Source organism: Kogia breviceps, chromosome 3 (genome assembly GCF_026419965.1).
Source record: "Kogia breviceps isolate mKogBre1 chromosome 3, mKogBre1 haplotype 1, whole genome shotgun sequence".
In the NCBI taxonomy this organism is placed as follows: domain Eukaryota; kingdom Metazoa; phylum Chordata; class Mammalia; order Artiodactyla; family Physeteridae; genus Kogia; species Kogia breviceps.
Window position 1 is genome coordinate 29778899 of NC_081312.1, and position 27431 is coordinate 29806329.

Genomic DNA, 27431 nt, shown 5'->3' on the forward strand with positions numbered 1-27431 from the left:
GTCCTTATTACTTACCTATTTTATATATAGAAGGGTGTAGGTGTCAATCCCAATCTCCCAATTTATCCCCCGCCCCCCCATCATCACTTCTTTTCTTTCTGTTACAGATTACAGGGTGATGTTATTCAGTGAAAACTCTGTATGCACTCTTTGGGGAGGAGAACATTACGATCTTTTAGCTGTTCTTGTTGCCGGGAGCCCCACATGTGGTGGGCCGCGTGCATAGATGCCCACCTTTACGTGGCCAGAGACCTGGAGGAAATGCCCGGAACAGAAAAACTGGAAGAATAAAATGTGTGCTGTCTGTGTGGAAGAGAAAGCAAAAGGTGACAGGAGAACCTCAAACCAAGGGGACTCTTTCCTCAACTGTGTTCACGAGACTGAAACTGGGTATGAGGCAGTTCACCTTGAACCCTACGGAGGGGTCTAATGACTGAAAAGTCAAAGGGATATCGTCACCAGATTGTTCCCCTGAGAGGCCTTCCCACCAGATGGCCCTTAAAGACCCGGATGGAGAGCCTTGAGCTGTCCGAGGACGCCTTCTCAGGGAGGAGCAGGGCAGACGGGAACGAAGTCCAGAGCAGAAGTCAGCCAGCCCAAGGACTGCTGTGTGCAGAGCATCGCACGCAACTCTGGCTTCCCAAGGGGACCGGCTTTTATTTCCAGAAGTGATGGAGGTGGGGGAAGGAAGGCTCAGCCCAGATGCACTTCTGAGGGCAATCCGGATGAAGCTGGAGGCTGGCATGCCCTTGTCCCCCTTCACCGCTGCCTTCTGGCCACCCACCTGTGAACTCTGTCCTGGACCCTTCTCCTACTGAAGGAACAGCGGGTGGCTATTCCATCATCGCCTCCTCCTTAGTGCCCGGATTCCCTGAGGATGAGGACTCCAGTTCTCGACTCCCAGGCTTGTCCTCTACTGCACCTCCTACGGTCATTCCAAGTGACCTCAACGTCTCCTGGGATGACCCTTACCTCCACCACGCTGTCCTTCCTGCTCCTCTCCAGTTCAGCTACCCCCACGGCCATACCCTGGCTGCCTCAAAACTGCTCCACCGCTGGTAGAATAAACTCTGAAACGCCCTTACTAAACAACACCTATTATCTTTTCACCTCCCTCATTGGCTTTTATTCCCAGGAAACCTGCTCCTAGCTTGGCCGCTCTGTCCTCATGCCCTTTGGGATCGTTCTTAGGTCTACTGACCCCACACCATTCTTCCATGCTGATTCGAGCCCTCTGAAATATTCAATACTCACCTCTTGCTTTCCGACCCCCATATTCATTGAGTCACCAGGGGGCTCTATATTCTCCCACAGCATCTTGTGAATCTGTCCCCTCCCTCCATCCTCACTGCCAGGCCCTACCCTGGTTTGAGGCATCATGGTGTCTTTCTTTGGTGTCCAGCTCTGACCTTTCCTTTTCCTTCACACGCACTGCAGTCCTCCATACTCTGTATGCTCCAGCCACGGGGGTCCACTCACTGGTCCCTGAAAAGGTCAGCAATTTTCAAGCTACCCCCTTCCTCATTTCCTCTCAGGTAGAATTAGTTGCTCCTTACAATGTGCATTTTATTTGTACCTGTGCCCCTCTGCCTTGTGTCCCACTTGGTTAGTTCCATGTCTGTCTCTTCTACTAGAAGGTGTGGTCTTGGAGGACAGAACCCCTTTCACTCAACCCTGTAAGCGTGGCAGCAGCACCACACCTGTCACATGGCCAATCTCAGTAAATATTTATAGATGTAAATTTCCCAGGACATGCCTTCCATCAGAACTGGCTCCCTGGGTCCTTTATCGGGTCAGGCACCAAATCCTGTCTTATTGCCACCTAACTTCTTTGGGGGAGACGCACTCCTGCTTTCCTTCTACCCGTCCCTCTCTTCCTCTGTGGTCATTCTGACTCTGCCAAACATGAGGCTGGGCTGTGGAGGGGGCAGCAGGGACTGGGGATGGCACGGAACACTGTGTGAGTGAACTGGCAGAAGTTCTGTGGGCTCGCCAGCTGGTACCATGGGGGAAAGCCAAAAGGAGAGTTCGTTTTTTCCTGCCCAAAGCTCAGAAGCCTGAGTGCAGTCACGAGTCTTAGTGCTAAAGGCTTAGAGTAAGAAGTGTCAAGGTCACCTCTGCTTCTTGCCTGACTGGGGAGGGGGCTTGTGGATGCTCTGTGTGTGTCGGTGTGGGTGGGTGTTGCCAGCCAGCGGGCATGTCCAGACAGCTAATAACATGCCTCCACAGCACAGCGAGAACGAAAGCCACTGATCCAATTTGTAATTTATCTTTTGGTTTGATCCCAGTGTTTTCCCTTTGTTTCTGACTTGATGCATTCATCTTCAGGCTCAGTGAGTTCACTTTGGCAAAGTCTTGCATGAATAGAAGCATTTGACGACTCAGTAGATTAGCTCATATTCACGTGCATGGATATGTGTGCATGTGCATGTCTGTGTGTGTGTGTGTGTGCATACATGGAGCATCCTTAACCCCTAAATGAGGGACTTTCCTTCCAGGAGGGGAACCCAGGATTGGTTGCTTCTGTGAGGGTGGCAAGCAGAGAGCCAGCAGAGGGGGGTTGGAATTGGTTTAGGAAAATTCTAGGTGCAGCCAGACTGCAGTGTATAGACCTTCACCCTGGGGAAGATGGAGGTAAGCATCTTTGGTTAGAGAAGAGGTGCAGAGGAGTTAGATGTCTTTTCTGGACTTCAGTTGGACCTTCTTCCCTTACAGTTCTCAGGCTGAAAGAAAACATAGGAAGCATCTAGTCCAGTGGTTCTCATCTGAATATGTATCAGAATCACCTGGGATTACTTTTTTTCCCATTTTTATTGAGATTTAATTGACATATACCATTGTATTAGTTTGAGGTGTACAGCAGAATGATTTTATATATGTATATATTGTGAAACGATCACCACAGTAAGTTTAGTTAACATTCATCACCTCAAATAGTTAACTTTTTTCTTATGAGAACTTGTAAGATCTACTCTCCTAGAACTTTCAAATATGTAATACAGTGCTGTTAACGATAGTCTCCATGCTGTATATTAGATCCTCAGAACTTATTTATCTTATAATGGGAAGTTTGTACCTTTTGACCGCCTTCACCCCATTCCCCCCACTCCCTACCTCCACCTCTGGCAACCACCAATCTGTTCTCTGTACCTATGAGCTTGGGGTTTTTTTGTTTTGTTTTATTTTAGATTCCACATATAAGTGAGATTATACAGTATCTGTCATTGCCTGACTTATTTCACTTAGCATAATGTTCTCAAGGTCCACCCATGTTGTCTAAAATAGTAGGATTTCTTTTTTATGGCTGAATAATATTCCATTATGTATATATACCACATTTTCTTTATTCATTCATTCACTGATGGACACTTAGGTTGTTTCCATGTCTTGGCTATTGTAGGTAATTTTGCGATGAACACGGGGGTGCATATACCTCTTTGAGATAGTGATTTCATTTCCTTTGGTTATATACCCTGACGTGGAATTGTTGGATCATATGGTAGTTCTATTAATTTTTTGAGGAAATGTCATACTGTTTTCTGTAGTGGCTGCACCAATTTACATTCCCACCAACAGTGTACAAGGGTTCCCTTTTCTCCACATCCTCACTAGCACTTGTTGTCTCTTATCTTTTCGATATTAGCCATTCTAACAGATGTGAGGTGATGTCTCACTGTGGTTTTGATTTGCATTTCCCTGATGCTTAGTGATGTTGAGCATCTTTTCATGTACCTGTTGGTCATTTGTATGTCTTCTTTGGAAAAATGACCATTCCTCTGACTATTTTTTATTTTTAAAAATTTATTTATTTTTTTTGCGGTACGCAGGCCTCTCAGTGTTGTGGCCTCTCCCGTTGCGGAGCACAGGCTCTGGACATGCAGGCTCAGCAGCCATGGCTCACGGGCCCAGCCGCTCCGTGGCATGTGGGATCTTCCCGGACCGGGGCACGAACCTGAGTCCCCTGCATTGGCAGGTGGACTCTCAACCACTGCGCCACCAGGGAAGCCCTCCTCTGACTATTTTTTAATTGGATTATTTGTTTTCTGTTATTGAGCTGTATGAGTTCTTTACATATTTTGGATATTAATCCTTTATCAGATATATGATGTGCAAATGGGTCCTTCCATTCCATAGTTTGCTTTTTCATTTTGTTGATAGTTTCCTTCGCTGTGCAGATAGGATTACTTATGAAAAATGGAGATTCCTGGGGTTCTCAAAACTCCCCATTTGGAACCTCTGGAGGTGTGGCGTGGCAGTCTTTAACATTTGCCCTAAGGGGTGCTGGGCTGCCATGAGCTGCCTAAGGCCACACAGCTAGCTAATGGTGACAAATCCAAGGCGAGAACCCAAGTCTTCTGACTCCATCCAGGACGTTGCTCTTACAGCCCGAATGTGTCTGGGGCTTAAAGCTTTGGGAAACAAGGCTCATATGGGATGCAGGAGAGTGTGTTGAGTGGATCTCTTATCCTGCAGACTGCTAATCTACCCAATTTTAATTAGTTCCCTACAAGGAGGCTTGAATTCTCAGAGCAGGCAGAGATGGCTGAAATGGACCACTCACTCTGGGATGACCAGGCATCTGCTGACCTTGTCTTTGATACTAGGCAGGATTTCAAAGTCCTCTGTGGCTACCTTCACCTGCTCTCTCTAGGGAACAGCTCTGTTCTCTTGGCTACTTAGAAAAACAGGCTTTGCACCTGTTTGCACTACAGCTATTGCACCTCCCTCCCTTCCTCCTTCCCTTCCTCTCCTCCCTACCAACCCCCCCATCCCCTCACGTAGCTTTACTGGAATATGACTCACATACCAAACAATTCACTCATTTAAAGTATACAGGTCAATCATTTTTAGCATATTCACAGAGCTGTGCAAACATCACCACAATCAATTTTAGAACATTTCATTACCCCTAATAGAACCCCATACCCATTAGCAGTGACCGACCGTCTAATCCTAAGCAATCACGAATCTACTTCCTGTCTCTACAGATTGGCCTATTCTGTGCATTCCATCTAAATGAAATTATACAATATATGGTCTTTGGTGACTGGCTTCTTTCACTTAGCATGTTTTCCAGGCTCATTCACGTTATATTAGGTATCAGTACTTCATTCCCTTTTATAGCCAAATAATATTCCATTGTATGGATATATCATATTTTGTTTATGCATTTATCAGCTGACAGACATTTGTATTATTTCCACTTTTTGGTCATTATAAATAATGCTGCTATGAACATTTGTCTCCAAATTTTTGTATGGCCATATGTTTTCATTTCTCCTGGGTACATACCTAGGAGTAGAATTGCTGGGTCATATGGTAACTCTACGTTTACCTCTTTGAGGAATTGCCAGACTTTTCTAAAGTGTGTGCAGCATTTTACATCCCACCAGCAATGTAAGAGAGCTTCAATTTCTGCACATCCTCACCAACACTTGTTATTATCTGTCTCTTTAGTTATAACCATCTTAGTGGGTGCAAAGTGGCTTCTCATTGTTTTTTTTTTTTTTTTTTTTTTGCGGTACGCGGGCCTCTCACTGTTGTGGCCTCTCACGTTGCGGAGCACAGGCTCCGGACACGCAGGCTCAGCGGCCATGGCTCACGGGCCCAGCCGCTCCGCGGCACGTGGGATCTTCCCGGACCAGGGCATGAACCCGCGTCCCCTGCATCGGCAGGCGGAGTCTCAACCACTGCGCCACCAGGGAAGCCCGGATCTCATTGTTTTTGATTTGCATTTCTCTGATGGCATTTCTTTTCATGTATTTGTCAACCATTTGTCTATCGACTTCGGAGCAATGTCTATAGAGATCCTTTGCCTATTGGAAGAGGGTCTATAAAGCACTACTTGATAACTGAATACATGATGCCCTGCTCCAATATGTACTATTGCTTCCCTTTGTTTCCAAGTAAGTTGCTTCTGTTAGATAAGGAATCATGCACTGTCTTCAGTGTGCAGGTTCTGTGATCATGTGCTTCCTCAGATAGGGGCTCATGGACTTTGGGGGATTAAAATAATAACTTTTTACTGAAGAGGTTGTGGCCAAGGGGTCTGAGGGGTGGGTGGCAGTGAGGACCTGGACTCCAGGCCCTGATCTTCCACCTCCTCTTGGCCTTGCCCCTCTGGGCCTTAGTTTCTTTATGTATAAAAACAAAACACTGAGGAACGCACTACTGATCTAGGCAACAATGTGCACTGGGCTGAGAAGCCAGACTCTAGAGACCAATACTGTATGATCCCCTTTATGTGCCTTTCCGAAAAAGGCAGAACTACAGGATCAGACAACAGATCAACAGCTGCCAGGAATGTGGATGGGGGGAGGGGATTAACCATGAAAAGGCACGAGGGAGATTTTGGGGGTGATAAAATTACTCTCTTGAGTTTTGGTTGGTGGTTACATCATTGTATAAGTTGGTCAAAATTCATATCTATATCTAAAAAGGGTGAATTTTACTGTATGTAAATTATACCTCAATAAACAAACAAAATGTAACACACACACACACACACACACACACACACACACACACTCACAATTGGACTAGAAAATCTCTAAGGTCCTCTCAGGGCTGATACTCACTGATTCTGTACTGCGGGTGTGGTCCCGGGCAGGGCAGCAGCAAGAGATAGGCAGGGCCTCCTCTAGTTTCTAATCTTTCCTTCCCTGATCACTCCTCCTCCTCCCCAACTCAACAGTCTTTTGGTGATGTAATGGGAGAAAGAGGGAAAACAGGCTTCATTGGCTTGCTTGGCCATTTTAGGAATGAGGCCCTCCCTCCAAGAGGTAGCTGTGTCCATGTGGCTGACAGATGTTCTCTGAGGACGGTGGCCTTGCCCAGCTGCTCATCCTGGGTCCAAGGTCCCAGCAACTGGCCCCAAATGGAATATTTCTGAACAAGAGCTCAGAATCCAGATCCTAGGGAAGCAGCCATGGAGGCTTGTCACACAAATGGGAACGTGGATGGAGAGCTCACACTTCTTCCAGTTTCCATCCAGGGTCTGCAGCAGGAACACCACACACACCGGCCCCCCTCTGCCCAGCTACTTACTGAGGCCTAACGCGGGATTATTGATCAAGGCCATCCAGGTTACACACAGTGAGGGAACCAGGCCCTTGCTGGGAAGATGAGAGCAGAGGTTTGTCACAGGCAAGAGAGACACTGCTACCTGCGCCGGCAAACAAAACCCACACCTCCCGGCTGGCAGGAAGGGCTGGGAAAGCTGCCCAGCAGCGATTTGCAAACGTGCTCCACCTTCACCATCTGAGGGCCCCTCTCAGATGCAGCAACTGCTAATATGGGCATCCGTTTCGTGAGCACTTACTAGGTACCAGGCACAGGCTAAGCCCTCTATGTTAATTCACAACAACCATACGATTCTGAAATTCCCACCCTTATTTTACAATGAAGGAAACTAGTGCTCAGACTCAGGTGTGCGGCCCAGCCACCGCCATCCGGGGCTGTTACTCTATTTGTCTGCTGAAAAAAGCCAGATCCGGCTGGGCCAGTTCCCAGGCTCTGAGAGGAATAAGGCTGTGCCTTAAGGGCAGGAGCAAACCAGAGAGCTCCGCGCCAGACGGAGCTCATGCCGGGGTACATGCCCTACCCCAAAGCCCCTTTAAAACAAGCCGGAGCCTGCAGCCTCTCGTTGGCCAGGGAGGCCTGCCCTGCGATGTGCAGGTTCTGGGACAGATGCTGTAACCACCACTGTGGGTGCTGAAGGGCTGTGGGCAGGGCGGGGGCCCAGGCGTCAGAAGTCCCAGGAAGGGGAGCCAGGAGTGCATGAACGGGAGCACCCTTGGGAAGGCAGGTTGGGGGAAGGCACGCTCTGTGGCCCAGGAGGGGACAAGCCCTTCAGAGGGCCTCCAGGATGTTTCTCCAAGCCACAGAGTTTGGAAGCTGTCACATCCTAGGAAAAATCCGAGGATCGGAGACATCTATCTGAGGCCCTGAGCAACTGGGAGCTGCCACCAAGGTTAGGGACAGTCTCATGCCCTTTCGGCCAGAAGTCCCCAAAAGGAAGTGGGGAGAGAGGAAGCACTTGGGCAGTTGTCAGACAATCGTGGGTGGGCAGAGCTCTTGCCATTTTAATGGGCAGCCCCAAATCTCCGCCTCCACCTTGGCCCTGAAGCAGAGCTCTGTCCTCGGTGATCAGTGGGACCTTGTGCACAGTGACAGCTTGCTGAACAAAGATCTGGAAATAAGCCAGATGGCTCAACTGCGAAGGAGTTCCAGACTCCCTGGAGGAGGTGGCCATGATCAAGGAGGACAAGGAAGTACAGCTCTTTTGTGGTGGGGCCATGACCCAACAGTGGGATATGCTACAGACCGGACACTTCAGCGGCTACTGCTGTGTGATCTTGGTCTTGACCTTGTGAGGCAGGAGTTCTCGCTGGGCGAGATGGCCCAGGGGTTCGGAGGCAAGTTGGTTCCTATGCAAATGTGGCTGAAGACCCATTCCCACACTTCTGAGTGTGAATTCTGCTTACTTTCAGGAGCAGAATTTCTGCCACTGAAGCAAACTGCTGGGTGCCGGCCTCATCGTTAATAGGATTGCGGTACCGTGGTTCCTTTTTACCTTGTTCTCTTTCTCCTCTTGTCAGCCTGACTTCCAGGCTCTCAGAGTACCGCTGCTTTGGCGTGATTGGAAGACGAGAGTGTCTGTCGCTCGGGAAACCAAGACTCCCCATAAAGATCCCCGTCTGTGTGCAGCAGACTTCTGTCTTGGGATTTTATTTAAAGAGTGTCAGGGGCTTCCCTGGTGGCGCAGTGGTTGAGAGTCCGCCTGCCGATGCAGGGGACACGGGTTCGTGCCCCGGTCCGGGAAGATCCCACAGGCCGCGGAGCGGCTGGGCCCGTGAGCCGTGGCCGCTGCGCCTGCGCGTCCGGAGCCTGTGCTCCGCAACGGGAGAGGCTGCGACAGTGAGAGGCCCGCGTACCGCAAAAAAAAAAAAAAAAAAAAGATCACCAGGCCACTGCGGTCTGTGGTGGAGCGCAGACACCACCCAGCCAAGGAGACCCTGGTAGAGTCAGGGGCGTCAGCTTTCTGGTGACACTGTTGTCCCAACCAACCAGGATGAATTCCCCACCCCAGAGCTTTTCCAAGCTGCTCAGCATCCTGCTTAGGAGCGAGGGGGAAACAGGCTGTGTGTGTGTGTGTGTGTGTGTGTGTGTGTGTGTGTATGTAATGGTTTGTGTGTGTGTGTGTGTGTGTGTGTATGTAATGGTTTGTGTGTGTGTATATATGTAATGGGGCAGGGTAAGGAGTGGGGAGTGGGGATGGGTGATAGATTTTTTTTTTCCTAGTGGTAAATCCTACCCAACAAACCCGCAAACCAAGGAGCCACACAGAGTGAGCTGGATTATAGTGGGTTCAAGTCATTTATTTTTAGATGGTACCAGCATGTTTGGTTCTGGAGTCCAATCCCCAAATTCCAGAAAAATAAACTAATGAGAACCACATGCACTATGAGGAGGCCATTCCGACGTGTCTGTGATCATGCGTCGAGTGGGCATTGAATACAGACCAGGAGCCCTTGGCGTGGCGGAGGGCCTCCCTCCTCGGACACCTGACAGCCTCTGGCTCTGAGCCCTCATTTGGGACGGGGAGAGGGCTGAGGCCGGGCCATTAGGACCCTGTCCCTTTACGGCCCTGGGCCCCTTATTGCTACATTTGCTACTTTGCTACTTTATGGCCCCTGGGTTGTGCCCAGGGGATGCCTTATCAGTGGGTGGTACTAATGAGTAGGCTGTTGGCATCTGCCGTTGCCATGGTTACATGAACACAGATCTCTCTTCAGAGGGTCCTGAGGTGAGTTCTCAGGGATTCATTTGGCCACTTTTTGACTGTGCCACACATGGTCCTTGCTACATACTCAGCTCAGACAGCCCTTTTGGAGGCTGGTGGCATGTTACCTTCCCCCCGCAGGACTTTCCAGCTCCTGGACTTTGCTGGGACATCTCCCTTCAATACTTTCTGCAAGGCCCAAAGACCAACAGCCCTCAATTCTTTCAAGCTTCTGGGAAGGCTTGCTAGTGGTGGTTTTTGAAGCCCATGCACTTGGAGCATAATGCGAGGGGTGCATTTTTGGAAAAACATCAACTTCTACAACTAGCCAAGGAGGTGGATGGGTGGCAGGCTGCTGCTTCATGCCCTGCTGGTGAGGTAGTTTGAACACAACAGGGACCCTACTACAGGGAAAGCCCCTGGAGCACGTCTCCATGTGTTCACTGGTCTAAGAAGCGACTCAGAGTGGTGAGAGGTCCCTCCTGGGTGCTGGCCTGTACCTGACCCCTTGGCAGGGGTTGGTCTGGAGCACGATGCAGCTGACTGCACTGGTGGGCTAGACCCTGCTGCATTCCTGGGGCACAGCAACCCCTTCCCAGCAGAACAAAGCATCCCTTCCTGGAAGGGCAGGAGCCCTCTCTCCAGCCCAGAGAGCCCCTGCTGCTCTGGTCAGGCCCTCTGGCTGCTGCTGGGCACTTACATGTGCCAACCTACAAGCTTTACTCTTCCCACGTAGGCAAAGTCTATGGCGGTCAGATGCCCAATGCCTGGTGCCTGTGTATCTGCCCTGATGAGTGGGGGGGTCACTTCTGAGACTGCCCTGATGCTTTGGCTGTGGGGCTGCCAACATGGTATTTGCCCTGTGCATCCTTATCAGGAAGAATCCCAGACCCAGAGACCACGCCCAGTCAGGGGAGCTAAGGCAGGACAGGGCAAAAAAGCAAAGTTTATTTTGCTACAGAATTGCCTTCGAAAGTCTAATCTGGTCTGAAGTTTTGGCTGTGTTGACCAGGCCAATGGGGCACTGGCCAAGACCAGATTTTCCAAGTGTACTTGCATTCTAAGGTCTGCACGGTAGACTGACCTTGGACTAGCCAGCTTGAGTGGAGCAATCCTGTTCTACCCCCCACTTCTGGGTGTGATCTGCTGGGGGGTACGTGGTGGCAGTCACAAGACCAAACATGCCTTGGTTGGGAGGCGGGATGAGGGGGGTTATTGCTCTGGGTTTGAATCCATTTGAAGCGCCCTTATGTCTGTCGAGCCTGCTGGATGTTCCCAGAGGTGTCTGGAAGCCTTCAGCCTGCTCCATCTCAGGGCTGCAGTTCATCTGGCTCTGGGTGGGCCTTCTGGGGACCTCCAAGGTGGGTCAAGCCTCAGGAGCTGCAGCCGGGGGGGCACAGAAGTCCTGGCCAGGGAGACTACCCCTGCCCTGGCTGCAGACACAGGGAAGGACAGGAGGCAGCCAGGCCCTTGCCCTCGATAATTGAGGGCACAGAGGCACCTGTTGTTCTAGAACCGCCTTTGCCCACCTACCCTGTGTGTCAGTGTCAGCATAGCCTGGGCACCTTGGTAGGGAATAGCTTCCTTTGGGCAATGTCGGGTGCAGAGGAACATGATCGGCAATTTTGTTCTGAAACAGGAGGTCTGTGTGAAAAGCAAGGGGACAAAGAAAGGATGGGACGAGAAGAAGAGGGGTCAGAAGACCCTACAATACGGGAGCGAGCTTCAGCAAACTCATTTACTCATCAAGCAGTGGCCAGCTGTCTGCCAGGTGCCAGGTTCTGAACGCAGGTTGTGTGGCATGAGGGGGAGGGAGTGTCTGCCCAGAATCTGGGTCTATAGCCCCCCCCTTTGGAGGCACTCTGAGGACTCAACAAAATGTCTCTAATTTCCACTGTACCGAGAAGGGAGAGCAAACGCTGCCATGGGGTAAACTGAGGCGCAGGGGTCAAGAACCCACCACGGTGCAACTGTAATCACGACTCCTCATGCCCTCGGTGGCCCCGCTGTGAGGGATGGGAGCTGGTGCCCCGGGGACAGGGCACGAAGGTGGGCTTGGAAAGATGGTCCTGGGGAAGCACCCAGGAATCAGCGTCTGCAAACAAGCTTCTGAGCCTCACCAGCTGGTGAAATTGCCCACACAAGTAAAGAAATACCAGTGATTGCTGTTTTGCTTCTGTGTTTGCTGTTTATACACTCCCAAGGGAGATTTTTCACCTCCGGCCAGAATAGATCAAAGGAGGATGGTCATAGCAGGTGTGGAGGCGGGGGTGAGTGTCTGAATTCAGAAGCACGTTGCTTATACCGCTCTGTCGGAGGGCGCCTGGGAGTCAACGATGACAGCGACAACGATGAGAGTAATAGCTACCATTTGCAAGACACCTACTAAGCGCCAGGTACCCGCCTCGGTGCCCTGTATCACTCCCTCACAGCCAGGTGGGCGGATGGTCATTTGCAGGTTGAGCTCTGTGCTGGCGTTGCCCTCTGATGATTGGCATTGTGGAGGGCAAAGCCTTTGCTGGGCCGTCAGAGGACCGTTGGGCCCTGGCCTCGCCTCTGGGCACAGATTCCGCCCCAGCTTCAGACACAACTGAGACCTGGCGGCAGGGGCCCAGCCACGCCCAGCACTGACAGCCTGGGGCCCAGCCCCTCCATCTGGGACCCTCCCAGCTCCCACGTGGAGCTGCCGGAGGGGAGGATCCCAATGGCCCTCGAGGTCACCGCTACGTTTATTTTGAGTAAGACACGCGGGAACACACCAAGGAGCAAAGGGGCCACACAGAATAAATTACGAAATAATAAAAAATTTAAAAGATGGTCAGAACCTTCACGGCTGTGAAACCACAAGCTCTTTCATCAACACCAGTGCTTCCTCTGGTGTTGGACCCTCGAGACTTTTGGCAGGAGGAGAGGGCAGCCGCCAATGCCTGTGGAGACCTCTTTGAAAGGGGGCCTCCAGGGGGGCTGGAAGAACTTGAGGTGCGGCAGCGCGGGAGATGGCTCAGTGCTGACGATGTGATTGGGGCGCGTGGCGTGAGGGCAGCCTGGCCCCGGCTCCTTACACGCAGCGGCCGCGGAGCTGGGGGAGGCGGGAGGTGGTCGGGACACAGTGGTGCAACTAGGGGGTGCCGTGGGTGCACCGGAGAGGCGGTGGGGTGTGATACTGGATGTGCTCAGGGCCAGCGGTCCTCTTGAGTTTGCTGGAAGGCGTGATCCCCCAGACGGCGGGAGGAGTGATGACAGAATATGACCTCAGCTGACAGTCACAACGGGAGTCCCACCGGGTGCTCTCCCCTGAACGTGTTAGGGACCAGGACCTCCTAGAGAGTGGGGTGTCGGCACACGACTATACAAGGAAGAGAGGGCTGTAAACAGGGGCCTCGACCCGGCCGACCCCAGGCTCCGGGGACCCTCTTTCTGGCCTCCCTCTGGTTCCCCCACCGCGTCTCCCCACCGTTGCCCGTTCCGGCCCTCACTCCTTCTCTTTCACAGTGACCAAATCTCCCCGCAGGGAAGCTCTGTCTGCAGATGCGGAGCACGGCCGGCTGCCCGCGTGGTCCTCGGGCCCGGGCCCTGCGGGGGACACCGTCAGGAGGACTGCATCAGGCCGGTGAGGCGCTTGCCCGCCAGCGACTTTCCCTGCAGAGACAGCGACACAGGGGCACCACAGGCACACACACACACACGGGACAGACACAGAGAGCCAGACAGGTGCATTAATTGTTGCATGAGCCACGAGGCCAAACGACTTAGCTCACCAACCCCTTTCACCTCTCCATTTGGGAGCCTTAGCCACAGACAGTTGAACAACCAGGTCTTTGGGGCAGGTTACGGGGTGAGGATGTGTTGCTGGTACACTTTTGGGGGCGTGGGGATTTTACTTACCCCAAACCAGGCATTTCAACCTTTAGGTAGAGTGTCTCTTAATGCCTGTGGGCTGCCCCTGAACTTGATTTTATCCAAGTGAGGAAGGAAAGGTGGCCTGGGGTCTACTAGTAAGATCACAGGGGGTGGGTTGACCCAAACAGATGATGGCTAAGAATCTGGGTGACTTGGAACTAATGAATGAACTAGTCTGAAGAAGGCAGAAGACCTAGGGATCCTGTTTCAAATGCAGGATTGAGCTCTCCTTGGGTCCTCCTGACAACCTGTTCTGGGACTGGGAAGGTCTGGGGGCGCTGCTGAGGCTCGGAGCCTGGGATGCAGGACACAGGGCAATACACTGCTATGTGCTTGGTCCCCATCTATGGTACCCAGAGGCTGACTTGGATGATTCCACATCAGGAAGTCTTACAAGCCCTTCACTTACAAACTATGAAGCCGTTCTTGTCCTTTCAAAAACAAAAAGGATGAGCTCTATCGTGAGGCCTGGTACATGGGGCATAGAGGTCCTGAGAGAGGCCAGTTGTTCACGTGCCCGGGAGGAGCCTCTGACGTGGGACTGGTCACCGACAGAAGGATGAACAAGGCTCAGTCCTCTGCTTATTTCCCTAGCCATAGTCTGCGCCCGGCCCCTGCTCACCCTCTTCAGAAATCCATAGCATTGGACAGGCGTCTAGAGGAGAGTATGGCTGGACCCAAGCAGATTGATCGCTGTGTCTGAGGAAACACTCAGAACCCATCTTAATATTGACAGTGGGTCAGCGACACCAGTGCCATCTGCCTAGGGTAGCACGTGGTCGCTCATCAGCACGGGCTGCAGCGTTTGGTAGGGTGAGGTTTCAGGGGCCAGCAATTCCTCATGTTCATTTCCAAGTGGGGTGTGAGGGCTCATCTTGTTTACTGGGCTTGGCTGCATGTAAGCTGGATGTAATTAAAAAAAATTGATCAGGTTTGTGAAGCCTGGTAGGGTACTCAATAAACCTGCTGATTGATGAATTGATGGATAATGGGCATTTCCAACAAACGAACAACATGGGCTGTGAGTTTGCTGGATGCAGGACAATATGTCATCTGGCTTAGCACTCCACGGAGGGACGTGCCAGCTTGACTTTGAGAATTCCGATGGCAGGGATGGGAGCTTCTCCAGAAATGCAAATGCTCTCAGGGGCAGTTGGGAAGTCTGCATCTACCTCCCCTTTGCTCTGTTTTTCCCCTTTCATGCCTCATGTTTGCTAGTGAGACAAAACTTTTCATTTTTTTCTTCCCTACCTTAAGACACACACACACACACACACACACACACACACGTGCGCACACACACACACACACACACACACACACGCACGCACGCACAAAATCTCCCATCAGCAACCTTATCTGAATCTTCAGATACACTAAACTTAGCCTGCAGCCGGACACATTTATACTGGGCTAAGAATTTTTTAATCAGATTTTTTTTTTTTTTTTTAAATCCTAGAGGGTTTCAACTGCCAGTCTTTGCAAATCACTAAAAGCAGGATGGCTACTCCTCTGTGTGGAGTGAGTTAGGTACAACAATAGCTCGCAGATGGCAGAGGCTGACCTCTGAGGACTCCCTCCAGCCCTGGTTCTAAAGCACACATGGAGCCGGGACTTTCCTTGACTGCCCTTTCTTACACGGAGCTGTAGGCATTTGTCATCCAGGCGGTGGACCTGGGAACGGGCCTTCTCCAAGCAGGCCTGAAGTCAGGAAGCATGGGGAAATGTGGAGCTGATAAGTCTAGAGGCCTCCTGGTACGCGGGCTCTACCAAACCTCCCCCAGCTCCTTTCACCCTTTTCCATCCCTGCTCACATGAAAGGCACCAAAGAATGCTGCTTTCCTCCTGGGTGCTGCTTATTGCTGTGGAAACCACACACCAAACACCAGCTCCTCCCCCCTCCTTCCATCCCTCCTCTACCAGGGCCACAGATTACACATGGTGTATGCAAATATATTTCCAGGTTTGCCATACAATGGCATTTGGGGCTCTGATTTAGCTGGCGGGTGTGAAAACAAGGAATCACTAAAGCTTCCAAATAACAGTCCGTTGCCGGTGCGGATGTTAAAAGCCCAGAGACAAAGAGGGTGAGGTTTACCAGGCATCCAAACCCTCATTACAGCTTCATTCTCATTAGTGAGGTCATTTTGGCTGGAGAAGGGGCTGTGGTTGAGGGAGGTTAGAGGTTCTGTTTCTGGATGATTGTGTGTCTGTCTGTTTCAGGTGAATTTGGCTCGAGGATCCCTACCCTCCACACCTCCCAGTTCTGTAGAGCGGGCTGGGCTGGGAGGCATTAATTAATCTCTTCCTGCCTAAGTCCTGGAGCTCAGCCTCACAGCTCTGACTGCAAAGACCTGTGGCCAGCCCATCAATCCTTCCCCTCCCCTCCCCCAGCTGCCTGCAGCACTCTGGGCTTCACAGTTGGGGGCGGGGCTGCAGCTGACAGCCCCGAGAACACGCCCTGAGATTGTTCCCAACCTCTCAGCCATCCAGGTGGTACTCCTTGGCATTTCTGTCTTCCTCTCCCGCTCCTGCTCTCACACATTTACCAAATGCCAGTTCTGCTGCTAAAGGAGGTCATGATGGTTCAGGTCGGCTCAGGGGGCAGCTCAGCGCAGCCACAATCTGTTCACTAGGCAGTGACCTCGTGGGTGAGGCTGGAAGGTGGTTTACTCATGCAAGGTGCAGGCAAGGCTAGATGCTGGCCTCGGGCTTTGGGGAAGAAATCCTGCAATCACACTGGCTCAGCAGCTGCCTCTCTCCTGAAGAGCTGAGGTTCTTATAATTTTCAGGGATCAAAGTGAAACCTGACAGCAGAGGCTACCGGTGTTCAGAGATGAGCTGCCCCAAGGTGTGTGCTGCTAGGGGCTTGCTGGGAGCTCCTAGCTACTGCTCTGCGCACAGAGAGGAGAGCTCCCACCCTGCACCTTCTAGGGGTCTTTCCTTCCTTTTCACCCCCATCCTCGCCTCCAGTTTGGAAGGTTCTGCAGGAGACACTTAGGAAGGGGAGTGGTAATTCTGCCTTTGCCTGGCATCTTGCTTAGTTACAGGGAGAGGAATCTTTTCAGGGCGTGAATGTGTGTTGTTCCTCAATGCTGGTCAGTTGGGAACAGATCATGGTGCCAGGAAACTGCAGCCAGCTCAGCCTGAGGCCTTGGCATAGCTGAGTGAAGCAGCTGAAGGTGGTTGAAACTGCCATTAGCAGGCAGCCTTTGTCCAAGTGAAAAAATATACAGTGATTAAGAACTGAGCTGCAGAAGGTACATTCCAGAGACACCAAAGCTTTGCATTCAGACAAAGTACTTTTCACCTTCGAGACATTTGGCCAAGTTTAATCCAATAGAATTTGGGATCCTTCAATTTCATGGACCACAGGCTCAGTGCTGGGTTCACAAACACCCACACGTTCAATTCCCACCCTCCACCCTGACTAATCATTTCAGTTCTGCAGCCATCCTGATGGCTAGAAGCCTGGAAGAAGGTGGTCACGGAATCCTTTGTTTCTAAAAGGAAGTGCACAAAAGGAATAGCTCTCTTTTGTGAAGTGCTTCAGGAAAAATCGACATGCTGCTTGACATGCTGTGGCTCTGTGCATCTCACTTCCAGATATTAATCAACAAAGCATGCACCATCCGGGTTACCAAGGGCTTTCGCCACTCACTTACCTGAGAGACTGACGCTAACCTCTTTGGCTGAGAGAAAGGCTGAGAGTAGCCCTGGGGGTCAGATGGCATACTGGGGGCAGCGGAGCCAAGCACTAGTGGCTCAGGCAGGACCTTTTTCAACTCTAAGAAAGTAGAGACATCTGAGCTGCTGATGAGATTTTCTTGCTATTTTGCTCAGGTGACCTAAGACCAAAGTTACAGATCTCAAGTCCACTAAGTCTAAACACATGCTATGAGGGGGATGGAAATCAACCATGGTTGTCTCTAGGGGAGAGAGATGGAATTGACTGGAAAGGGGCATAAGGGAACTTTATAGGGTGATGGGTGTAGGTTACACTGGTGCATACGTTCGTCAAATTCATTGAACCATACATTTCAGATCTATTCCTTTTGCCATGTGTAATTATGTTTCAGAAGAAAAAAGAAGATTAGAAAAAAATCCAGCTATCACATCTCTGCTTTGAAATTTCCCACCCTTTACTCTTTTTCAGTTGCTGTCCCAGCAACTTTACCCTTTGGCTAAATTCAAAGCTTCCCCCTCCAGTATAGGAGAAACCCACATTCCTCTGCTAGGGGAACTAGAACTTGCAACAGAACTAATTTGGAACATGATTTCTAGTCTCCATAGATCCAAACGGATCACCTTGTGGTGACATACAGGCATTTTCCATCCCTGCTAATGAAAAACGGTGTTTTGCTGAATAGGGCTCACCAGGTGACCTCAGCAGGCGAGAAGTGGGAGGTCCCAGAGATAAGCTGTCCTTTCAAGGAGGCTGAAAGTTACCTATGAGTAGATGATGCTCAGGTTCATAAATGATGAGTGTGTGTGAACTCACAGGCCTGTAGGGGACTTCCTGAGGAGAGCGGTCAGCCCTAAGAGCCAGGTAGAAAGGAAAGATCCCAGCTTGGGTTTGTTGGGAGGGGGAGGAGCCAGGGACTCCAGTCAAGTCAGGACTGCCTGACTTCATCGCGCGACTTCCCTGGAGGTTGGTCCCCCTGGTGCCGCCTTCTCCACTGAGCAAAGCAAAAGGGATGATTTCAAAAGGAAGTGTAAGGTATTCTGTGGCATCTCCTTTCTCAATGATGTTTAAAATTGGAGAGAGGGTGCCATTTGCCTGGGATAGTTTAGAGGGCTAGACGCTCTGGCAGGGGGTGGTAGGAAAACCGATACTTGATAGAGAATAATTTGAAAACACTCCAACTCTCCTCTTTCATCATCAGCAGGATGGACAGATGAGATGAGAACTAGCCAATGGTTACACATGGCTGATCCATGGCAGAGCTAGGCTGGAGCAGCATTCAGGAAGCAGAGGCTGCTTCTGGCTTTCTCACTCTTCAGGGAAGGGGGAGGGCGTGGGGTGGGGGGGGGTGCCCTGTGACAAGATCCATTCCTGAGGTCTGTATTACTCCTGAGTCCTTGCCAAGCTTTCTGATCTCTCTCAGGAGCTCAAGGGCATTTTATTTGGTATTGAAATATTCTCTTTATTTGACTTTTTAAAAATAGTATACCACAGACACCTGAGATGCAGCCAGCCCGGTGACTCGGCTGTGGGTGGCGCCCCGGAGTCCGGGGAGGCAGCAAAAACGACACAGGACGCTCTCCGAGGTCACCCCTGGAGAGAACTGAGAGGCTGACATGGTCTTGGTGCTCCAGCCGGGTGTCAGGCCTGAGCCTCTGAGGTGGGAGAGCCGAGTTCAGGACATTGGTCCATCAGAGACCTCCAGGCCCCATGTAATATCAGCTGGCAAGAGCTCTCCCAGAGATCTCCGTCTCAATGCTAAGACCCAGCTGCACTCAACGACCAGTTAGCTACAGTGCTGGACACCCCATGCCAAACAACTAGCAAGACAGGAACACAACCCCACCCATTAGCAGAGAGGCTGCCTAAAATCAGTATAGTAAGTTCACAGACACCCCAAAAACACACCACCGGACACAGTCCTGCCCACCAGAGAGACAAGACCCTGCCTCATCCATCAGAACACAGGAACCAGTCCCCTCCACCAGGAGGCCTACACAACCCACTGAACCAACCTTATCCACTGGGGGCAGACACCAAAAACAAAAGAAACTATGAACCTGCAGTCTGCGAAAAGGAGACCCCAAACACAGTAAGTTAAGGAAAATGAGAAGACACAGAAATACACAGCAGATGAAGGAGCAAGGTAAAAACCCACCAGACCAAACAAATGAAAAGGAAATAGGCAGTCTACCTGAAAAAGAATTCAGAGTAATGATAGTAAAGATGATCCAAAATCTTGGAAGTAGAATGGAGAAAATACAAGAAATGTTTAACAAGGACCTAGAAGAACTAAAGAGCAAACAAATAACGATGAGCAACACAATAAATGAAATTAAAAATTCTCTAGAAGGAATCAATAGCAGAATAACTGAGACAGAGGAACAGATAAGTGACCTGGAAGATAAAATAGTGGAAATAACTACCGCAGAGCAGAATAAAGATAAAAGAATGAAAAGAATTGAGGACAGTCTCAGAGACCTCTGGGACAACATTAAACACAGCAACATTCAAATTATAGGGGTCCCAGAAGAAGAAGAGAAAAAGAAAGGGACTGAGAAAATATTTGAAGAGATTATAGTTGAAAACTTCCTTAATATGGGAAAGGAAATAATCAAGTCCAGGAAGTGCAGAGAGTCCCATACAGGATAAATCCAAGCAGAAACATGCCAAGACACATATTAATCAAACTATCAAAATTAAATACAAAGAAAAATATTAAAAGCAGCAAGGGAAAAGCAACAAATAACATACAAGGGAATCCCCATAAGGTTAACAGCTGATCTTTCAGCAGAAACTCTGCAAGCCAGAAGGGAGTGGCAGGACATATTTCAAGTGACGAAAGGGAAAAAACCACAACCAAGATTACTGTACCTAGGGCTTCCCTGGTGACGCAGTGGTTAAGAATCCGCCTGCCAGTGTAGGGGATTTGGGTCCAAGCCCTGGTCCAGGAAGATCTCACATGACACAGAACAGGTATGCCCGTGTGCCACAACTACTGAGCCTGCATTCTAGAGCCTGTGTGCCACAACTACTGAGCCTGTGAGCCACAACTACTGAAACCCGCACGCCTAGAGCCCGTGCTCCACAACAAGAGAAGCCACTGCAACGAGAAGCCCGTGCACTGCAATGAAGAGTAGCCCCTGCTTACCACAAGTAAAGAAAACCTGCTCACAGCAACGAAGACACAACACAGCCAAAAATAAATAAATAATTAGTTAATTTTTTTTAAGAAAAGATTACTCTACCCAGCAGGGATCTCATTCAGATTCAATGGAGAAATTAAAACCTTTAAAGATAAGCAAAAGCTAAGAGAATTCAGCATCACCAAACCAGCTTTACAACAATTGCTAAAGGAACTTCTCTAGGCCAGAAACACAAAAGGAGGAAAAGGCCTACAATAACAAACCCCAAACAATTAAGAAAATGATAATAGGAACATACATATCAATAACTACCTTAAATGTAAATGGATTAAATGCTCCAACCAAAGACATAGACTGGCTGAATCATAGACTGTGATTAAAAACACAAGACCCATATATATGCTGTCTACAAGAGTCCTACCTGAGACCTGGGGGCACATACAGACTGAAAGTGAGGGGATGGGAAAAGATATTCCATGCAAATGGAAATCTAAAGAAAGCTGGAGTAGCAATTCTCATATCAGACAAAATGGACTTTAAAATAAAGACTATTACAAGAGACAAAGAAGGACACTGCATAATGATCAAGGGATCAATCCAAGAAGAAGATATAACAATTGTAAATATTTATGCACCCAACATAGGAGCATCTCAATACATAAGGCAAATGCTAACAGCCATAAAAGGGGAAATCAACAGTAACACAATCATAGTAGGGGACTTTAACACCTCACTTTCACCAATGGACAGATCATCCAAAATGAAAATAAATAAGGAAACACAAACTTTAAATGACACATTAAACAAGATGGACTTAATTGATATTTATAGGACATTCCATTGAAAAACAACAGAATACACTATTTTCTCAAGTGCTCATGGAACATTCTCCAGGATAGATCATATCTTGGGTCACAAAGCAAGCCTTGGTAAATTTAAGAAAATTGAAATCATATCAAGTATCTTTTCCAACCACAACACTATGAGACTATATGTCTATTACAGGAAAAAAATCTGTAAAAAATACAAACACATGGAGGCTAAACAATACATTACTAAATAACCAAGAGATCATTGAGGAAATCAAAAAATACCTAGAAACAAATGACAATGAAAATACGATGACCCAAAACTTATGGGATACAGCAAAAGCAGTTCTAAGAGGGAAGTTTATAGCAATACAATCCTACCTCAAGAAACAAGAAACATCTCAACTAAACAACCTAACTTTACACCTAAAGCAATTAGAGAAAGAAGAACAAAAATACCCAACGTTAGCAGAAGGAAAGAACTCATAAAGATCAGATCAGAAATAAATGAAAAATAAATGAAGGAAATGATAGCAAAGATCAATAAAACTAAAAGCTGGTTCTTTGAGAATATAAGCAAAACTGATAAACCATTAGCTAGACTCATCAAGAAAGAAAGGGAGAAGACTCAAATCAATAGAATTAGAAATGAAAAAGGAGACATAACAAATGACACTGCAGAAATACAAAGGATCATGAGAGATTACTACAAGCAACTCTATGCCAATAAAATGGAAACCTGGAAGAAATGGACTAATTCTTAGAAAAGCACAACCTTCCGAGGCTGAACCAGGAAGAAATAGCAAATATAAACAAAAAAATCACAAGCACTGAAATTGAGACTGTGATTAAAAATCTTCCAATGAACAAAAGCCCAGGAGCAGATGGCTTCACAGGCGAATTCTATCAAACATTTAGAGAAGAGCTAACACCTATCCTTCTCAAATTCTTCCAAAATATAGCAGAGGGAGGGACACCCCCAAACTCATTCTATGAGGGCGCCATCACCCTGATACCAAAACCAGACAAGATGTCACAAAAAAAGAAAACTACAGGCCAATACCACTGATGAACACAGATGCAAAAATCCTCAACAAAATATTAGCAAACAGAATCCAACAGCACATTAAAAGTTTCATACACCATGATCTAGTGGGGTTTATCCCAGGAATGCAAGGATTCTTCAATATATGCAAATCAATGTGATACATCATATTAACAAATTGAAGGAAAAAAACCATATGATAATCTCAATAGATGCAGAAGAAGCTTTTCACAAAATTCAACACCCATTTATGATAAAAACCCTCCAGAAAGTAGGCATAGAGGGAACTTACCTCAACATAATAAAGGCCATCATTCTCAATGGTGAAAAACTGAAACCATTTCCACTAAGATCAGGAACAAGACAAGGTTGCCCACTCCCACCACTATTATTCAACATAGTTTTAGATGTTTTAGCCACAGCAATCAGAGAAGAAAAAGAAATAAAAGGAATCCAAATCGGAAATGAAGAAGTGAAACTGTCACTGTTTGCAGATGACATGATACTATACATAGAGAATCCTAAAGATGCTACCAGAAAACTACTAGAGTTAATCAATGAATTTGGTGAAGTAGCAGGATACAAAATTAATGCACAGAAATCTCTGGCATTCCTATACACTATGAAAAATCTGAAAGAGAAATTAAGGAAACACTCCCATTTACCACTGCAAAAAAAGAATAAATTACCTAGGAATAAACCTACCTAAGGAGACAAAAACCTGTATGCAGAAAACTATAAGACACTGATGAAAGAAATTAAAGATGATACAAACAGATGGAGAGATATACCATGTTCTTGGATTGGAAGAATCAACATGGTGAAAATGACTATACTACCCAAAGCAATCTACAGATTCAATGCAATCCCTATCAAACTACCACTGGTATTTTTCACAGAACTAGACCAAAAATTTCACAATTTTTATGGAAACACAAAAGACCCCAAATAGCAAAAGCAATCTTGAGAAAGAAAAACGGAGCTGGAGGAATCAGGCTCCCTGACTTCAGACTATACTACAAAGCTACAGTAATCAAGACAATATGGTATACAGCTGATTCACTTTGTTATAAAGCAGAAAGTAACACACCATTGTAAAGCAATTAAACTCCAATAAAGATGTTAAAAAAAAAAAAGACAGTATGGCACTGGCACAAAGACAGAAGTATAGATCAATGGAACAGGATAGAAAGCCCAGAGATAAATCCATGCACATATGGTCACCGTATCTTTGATAAAGGAGGCAAGAATATACAATGGAGTAAAAACAGCCTCTTCAATAAGTGGTGCTGGGAAAACTGGACAGCTACATGTAAAAGAATGAAATTAGAACACTCCCTAATACCATATACAAAAATAAACTCAAAATGGATTAAACATCTAAGTGTAGGGCTTCTCTGGTGGTGCAGTGTTTGGGAGTCCGCCTGCCGATGCAGGGGACATGGGTTCGTGCCCCGGTCCGGGAAGATCCCACATGCCGCGGAGTGGCTGGGCCCGTGAGCCATACCCCCAAATTAAAAAAAAAAAAAAAAAAAAAAAAAAAAGATCTAAGTGTAAGGCCAGACACTATCAAACTCTTAGAGGAAAACGTAGGCAGAACACTCTATGACATAAATCACAGCAAGATCTTTTTGGACCCACCTCCTAGAGAAATGGAAATAAAAACAAAGATAAACAGTGAATCCTAATAAACAATGGGACCTAATAAAACTTAAAAGCTTTTGCACAGCAAAGGAAACCATAAACAAGACGAAAAGACAACCCTCAGAATGGGAGAAAATATTTGCAAACGAAGCAACTGACAAAGGATGAATCTACAAAATATATAAGCAGCTCAATATCAAAAAAATAAAGAACCCAATCCAAAAATGGGCAGAAGACCTAAACAGACATTTCTCCAAAGAAGATATACAGATTGCCAACAAACACATGAAAGGATGCTCAACATCACTAATCATTAGAGAAATGCAAATCAAAACTACAATGAGGTATCACCTCATACCGGTCGGAATGGCCAGCATCAAAAAATCTACAAACAATAAATACTGGAGAGGGTATGGAGAAAAGGGAACCCTCTTTCACTGTTGGTGGGAATGTAAATTTATACAGCGCTATGGAGAACAGCATGGAGGTTCCTTAAAAAACTAAAAATAGGGGCTTCCCTGGTGGCACAGTGGTTGAGAATCTGCCTGCCGATGCAGGGGACAGGGGTTCGTGCCCCGGTCTGGGAAGATTCCACATGCTGCAGAGTGGCTGGGCCTGTGAGCCATGGCCGTTAAGCCTGTGCATCCGGAGCCTGTGCTCCGCAACGGGAGAGGCCACAACAGTGAGAGGCCCGCATACCGAAACAAACAAACAAACAAACAAAACTAAAAATAGAACTACTATATGACCCAGTAATCCCACTACTGAGCAAATACCCTGAGAAAACCATAATTCAAAAAGAGTCATGTACCACAATGTTCATTGTAGCACTGTTTACAATAGCCAGGACATGGAAGCAACCTAAGTATCCATCAACAGGTGAATGGATAAAGAAGATGTGTCACTTATATACAATGGAATATTACTCAGCTATAAAAAGAAATGTAATTGAGTTATCTGTAGTGAGGTGGATGGACCTAAAGGTGGTCATACAGAGTGAAGTAAGTCAGAAAGAGAAAAACAGATACTGTATGCTAACACATATATATGGAATCTGAAGAAAAAAAAGTGGTTCTGAAGAACCTAGGGGCAGGACAGTAATAAAGACACAGATGTAGAGAATGGACTTGAGGACACGGGGAAGGGGAAGGGTAAGCTGTGACGAAGTGAGAGAGTGGCATGGACATATATACACTACAAAGTGTAAAACAGATAGCTAGTGGGAAGCAGTCGCATAGCACAGGGAGATCAGCTCCGTGCTTTGTATCCATCTAGCAGGGTGGGATAGGGAGGGTGGGAGGGAGATGCAAGAGGGAGGGGATATGGGGATATATGTATATGTATAGCTGATTCACTTCGTTATACAGCAGAAACTAACACACCATTGTAAAGCAATTATACTCCAATAAAGATGTAAAAAAAAAAAATAGGGTACCACAAACATAAAACAAAGCCTCCCCCCCTCCAAATCAAGAGATAGGTGAAAATTGAATTATATTTTAAAAAAGCTCTCTGGATGAAATCTTAACATACATTAAACCTATGTAAAAAGTAAGGAATATGGTCAAAATATAAACGATGGATTCTTTTGCAATAGCCCACCATCTTATGTACAGTAATATAAACAATCAGGTTTTTCCACGTCAAAGGTGGGTCTATGGAATCTGCCTGCAGTCGTGTCTGCCGAGGGCAATTCCCACAAAATGTTACTGGGATGATTAGCAGGTCCAGACACCTTACTCTAGCCTGGCAACTAGCAGTGCTTTTTTTTTTTTTAATTTTTACTTAAATTTTTTTTTAAATTTAGAAAAGTTGAGTTGTCAGCCCTCCTACCTGAACTAAATGTGAGAGGACCAACCTATATCCCCTATCTCCAGGGATTTTCTCTTTGAATTTCTTGTTCCTGCCCAACGGGGTGGCATCGTTATCTCATGCACCCTCCCTTCTCAAGTGCCCTCCTCTTCGACTCAACCAGATCTTGATGGGGGCAGTGTGGGGACGGTCCCCTTACCAGGGACGCAGGTTAGCTGCCGAGGAAAGTTACTAACGGCCACCCATGGATTGAACATAGAGCAGCTGTTGTGTGTCAAGCGCACTAGACATCTGTCCACAGCGTCCTTGCCAGTTAAGTATTCCTTTAACCCTCAACTGGACACATGAGGTTGAACCACTGGCCTGAGTGCAGACAGCTGGTCAGTGGCCTTCATGGCCCATCCGCCTTCTCCCTTGTACATGACTATCAGTCTCAAGGAAGGAGGCAGGTGGAAAAGCTCAGGACTAAGGACTCCTCCACATCTACCCACACCCGACTATCTCTCTGGGTAGCGCGGGGTGATTTTCTCAACCTCACTGAGAAAGACGCTTCAGCTCTTGGGCGCACTTGAGACCATCCCAGGCATTTCTGTTTTGCCTAAGGGGCTTCCCTTCATCACACTGGGGACTCCTGAGAAGGAAAAGCTGCTACCTTCTGGCTGGCAAGCCTGGCAAAGTGGGACTTGGGCTGTTGTGCTGAGTTGAGGTGCATGTCACCTCTGCTTGGCGCTCATGGGTTTAAAACGGTGGCTACTGGACCGGCCAGTGAAGCTGCCACTTCTGTTTGTGGCCCTGTTATTGGTGCCCATGCCTCTGGGATCTCCACTGCAACAGTCCCAGGGGGGAGAGATGCAGGTGTGATGTTTACCTTCCTGAGGAGGGGCGGGCGGATGCTTTACTCCAATTAGAACCCACCCCGATTAGAACCACGTGCCTAAATCGAGCTGGCTGGGGAAGCCCTGCCCGCCTGCTCTTCCTGGCGTGTCTGACTTCTGCCCCCTCGTCGTCCTCGTCACTTACGGGGCTCTTTGCAAAGTCCGACCTCTACCTGTTAGTTTTGGTGGGTGATGGGAGACCTTCCTCCATGGTCCCCAGCTGTGCAGGGATAAATCTGGAACCGGGCAGGCATGCGGGATGCCGGGCGTGACGAGGGCTCAGCAGCTGTGCCTGACACTGGTGGCACCATGCCCAGTCCCCAACTCCCCAGCCTCCTGTCCAAGTTGTGCATTTCCATTTTCCCTGCTGCTTTTTTCACCTCATGCAGGAGAAATGCCCCCCTTTTATTCCCGGATCTCTTATCTCCTTCCTCTCGCTCTGACTGAAAAACCCTGGTGCTCTTTCTACACCCAGCCTGCAGCAAGTTCTTGGCGGACACGGGGGTGGAGTGGAGGTGGGCATTCTGTTCACAAGGCCCCTCGATGGCACACCTTCCTTAGCCCATGCTGCGCTTGCCTCTTCCTTGCCTCCTCCTCCTCCTTCTTAAATGTACTCCCGCATCTCTGTGCTGGTTCACCCCAAATTAGGCAAGGGCCCAAAGACTCAAGGAAACAGGGACATGGCTGAGTTGCTATCGGCAACAACTTGATGCTACTTTTTTTCCAACTAG

The 27431-nt window shown here is 48.2% G+C and overlaps 1 protein-coding gene across 8 annotated transcripts in view; it reads right to left on the reverse strand.

The window, feature by feature from the left end:
• Positions 1-9359: 9359 nt before the first annotated feature.
• The window catches only part of RGS6 (regulator of G protein signaling 6), a 574222-nt gene continuing 556150 nt past the window's right edge, over positions 9360-27431 (reverse strand). For 6 of the 8 annotated variants that reach the window (XM_067028212.1, XM_067028210.1, XM_059055864.2 and 3 more), the window contains one exon: positions 9360-13423. In XM_067028212.1, coding sequence (XP_066884313.1) covers positions 13373-13423 — 51 coding nt within the window. In that variant the 3' untranslated portion in view covers positions 9360-13372. The remainder of the gene's footprint in view (positions 13424-27431) is intronic. The other 2 variants (XM_059055866.2, XM_067028214.1) reach the window with 1 other exon arrangement.